The 2,911-nt window shown below is 34.3% G+C and overlaps 1 protein-coding gene across 1 annotated transcript; it reads right to left on the bottom strand.

Moving 5' to 3' along the window:
• Positions 1–959: 959 nt before the first annotated feature.
• LOC108773426 (putative nuclease HARBI1) lies at positions 960–2,102 on the bottom strand. Its single transcript, XM_018539235.1, has 2 exons — positions 1,734–2,102; positions 960–1,652 (listed from the first exon to the last, which is right to left on the bottom strand). The coding sequence occupies exons 1-2, from the start codon at positions 2,079–2,081 to the stop codon at positions 960–962; spliced, it is 1,041 nt and encodes a 346-aa protein (XP_018394737.1). The 5' UTR covers positions 2,082–2,102.
• Between the last annotated feature and the right edge of the window lie 809 nt (positions 2,103–2,911).

The raw sequence follows: 2,911 nt of genomic DNA, 5'->3' as shown, positions 1-2,911 counted from the left end.
GGTAACGCGGAACGAGAGTAGAACCAATCACGAGATTCTCTAGAAACACGGAATGCTCGTTATTTGCTGGATTCACACTGCATCCGATTTTCGTCGTACGACGATTCTGCAACCAATCAGAAAAATCGTATCATCGATACGAAGCAAAATTTTGTTTCCTGATTGGTTGCAGAGTCGTCGTACGACGAAAATCGAATGCAGTGTGAATCCAGCAATTGGTTCTGCTCTCGTTCCGCGTTACGCTATTCCGCTGCATGGGTTTGTACCCTAAGAGAAGCGGAACTAAAGTACAGTGAAATACCGTAGAGGATACACGTTTCAAACATATTAGTATACACATTCATATGTTAATACATATATACTATTATTATGTATTGTTATATTATGTATTTTAATATATATATATAAACTTACATTAAAATGTCAAGAAAAAACAAAATTATTTTGAATATATTTATTTGTACTTCGCGTAATGGTCGAAGTATTTTATATTCATATTTATTCGCAGCTCATACTTGTACGTTGGTTCTTCATTAACGTACAGTTTTAAAGAATTATTAATTATATTATTTTATTTATATTAAAAAATAGAAGTTTATTGAACATTAATTAACAATTATTTTACAGTTACAGTAAACCTTCTGAAAAAGCATATTTTTCTTCCTTTGTGATAATTTCTATATAAAAATGAATTACGATACAAAAATGTGTAATTCACATTGTCATTAAGACATTTTTTTACAATAACAATCATAATATTGATGTCAACAATAACGACATATGTATGTACCAGCATTAATAATAATCACTGTGAGGAGGAAAGTGTACAATGCATTTTAAATTCTTTATAGAAAAATAACTTATCTCACATAGATTACTATAATTTATTTTCACTTTAGACACATAATATGAATGTATGTATACAAATAAAATTGAGTTTAAATGTATAAAAAACATAATCAGAAGTCATTATTTAAAACTTTCTTCCACTGCCAAGGCATTGCACCAATGTTGTTGAAAAAATCTGTAAAGTCATCTCTTATTTTCACTGCTTGCACTGAATTGGATGATACACTTCGTGATATGTTCCTCAAGCCGTCTGATATTATTGCTCGATCCTGTGCAGTGTACCGCGAATACTGAGGCAACATTCTAATTGATTCTCTTTCACTGATCATTACAAAATTATGTATTGCAGTTGTAGCTTTAATAATATTCCTAGTTGTTGAAACTGACGCAATTATAGGTTTTCCATAAACTCGCCATCGAGCAGCAAGAAGACCAAATGCACATTCCACTGTCCGTCTTGCCCTGCTCAACCTATAATTAAAAACCTTTTTTCTTATACCTAAGTCTTTGCGTGGATAAGGTCTCATCATGTACGGTGTTAGCTGGAATGCTTCGTCGGCTACTAATACGTATGGTAATGTTACGTTTGTATTTGCAATATTTTTGGCTGCGGGTAGATTTAGAGATCCGTTGCCAAATCGTTTGCCAAATTCACTATTTTGAAAAATAGTACTGTCACACTGTCGTCCTTCTCCACCAATATCAACCATGGAGAAACAACAATGAGCATCACTGATGGCTAGAAGAACGATACTGTGCTGGCCTTTATAATTGTAATATTTCGATCCACTGTTAGGTGGGGCCTGACAATTGAGAAAAAAATCGCTTGAAACACATATTACTCATAATGAAGAATAAATTAAAAAATATTAAAACAAATATACCTGTATTACAACATGTTTTCCGTCAGGGGCTCCAATGCAATGAGTAAAGTTACAGATTCTTTCAAAATCTTCAGCGACTTTTTCCCAATTATTCGAGGAGGGTTGTAAAAATACTCGATGTTTTAAGGAATTCCAAATTGATTCGCATGTTTCGTTGATTATCAGAGAAACTGTATTATGTGCTATTCGAAATGCATATGATATAGAAACCATACTGTCACCTGAACTCAAGTATCGTAAAGTTACTTGCAGACGAGTGCGTGCAGGTATTGGTGTTCGAACAACGTGCGTTTTAGTAATGAATGGTTCAATAATGTTCAAAAGTTTTTCAAAAATAGCATGTGACATTCGGAAATAATTAAAAAATTTTTCAGGGTCAAGTGTTTCCAATTCTCGTGCCAAATTATCACTTGCGCCTTGCATTAATCTCCTTTCCTCCGTGAATATTGGACGTACCCAAAATTGACGTTTGTAACGTCGTTTCTCAATAGTTTTTTGAATGATGTACAATGAATATAATTTTAATATTTTCTTGCGGATTGCCTCCCTCTTAAACACGCAATATACTTTCTTGCGTGAAATTAGTAATTTACAGATAAACAGTAAAATATTCTTTGTCTTCATGATGCGCTCAAACACATCAACTCACAGAACTAATAAAAAGTGATAAAAAATTGACACGGAGAAGAAATCCTGTACATAACCTCTACCACTGTCCTTTTCTTCTTGAGAAGATAATAACAAATACATTACCGCTTGCACATTTCTGCAAAAATATTTTCCTTATGTCACATTGAGCGGTTTATACGGTAGCGGAACAAAATTCAACCAATCAAAAAGTACCTTTATATTTTCTGCTTATATTGGTATTTCACGATTTGTTGAATTTTGTTCCGCTACCGTAAGAACCGCTCAATGTGACATAGGGATTAGAAAGCAGCGATACGAAAAATGCGGAAAAACTCTGATTGGTCGCTAGATTTCCGCCGCTACCGCTAAAACCGTTCCGCTTTTACTTTTACCGCTTCATGTGCCTCCAGCCTCACTGAGCGCTTAGTGAGCGCCATAGAGATAGTAGTACTAGAGTACGCATTGTCGGAAATTTGAGAAATGGAGGTAATTCTATCTAGAAAAGGACGCACTCATTTGGAATAGAGACCCTCTAATCAGAGTCGCGA

The sequence above is a fragment of the Cyphomyrmex costatus genome, unplaced genomic scaffold, assembly GCF_001594065.2.
Source record: "Cyphomyrmex costatus isolate MS0001 unplaced genomic scaffold, Ccosl1.0 scaffold2067, whole genome shotgun sequence".
NCBI lineage: Eukaryota > Metazoa > Arthropoda > Insecta > Hymenoptera > Formicidae > Cyphomyrmex > Cyphomyrmex costatus.
The sequence above is the reverse complement of the archived record's forward strand: the minus strand, read 5'-3'. Positions and strand labels throughout refer to the sequence as shown.

Bases quoted from the DNA above. Each gene is read 5' to 3' on its own strand.
- LOC108773426 (XM_018539235.1), bottom strand. From the start codon at position 2,081: ATGTCACATGCTATTTTTGAAAAACTTTTGAACATTATTGAACCATTC. The intron at 1,653-1,733 runs GTATATTTGTTT...CTCAATTGTCAG, and splicing joins GAAAACATGTTGTAATACAG to GCCCCACCTAACAGTGGATC.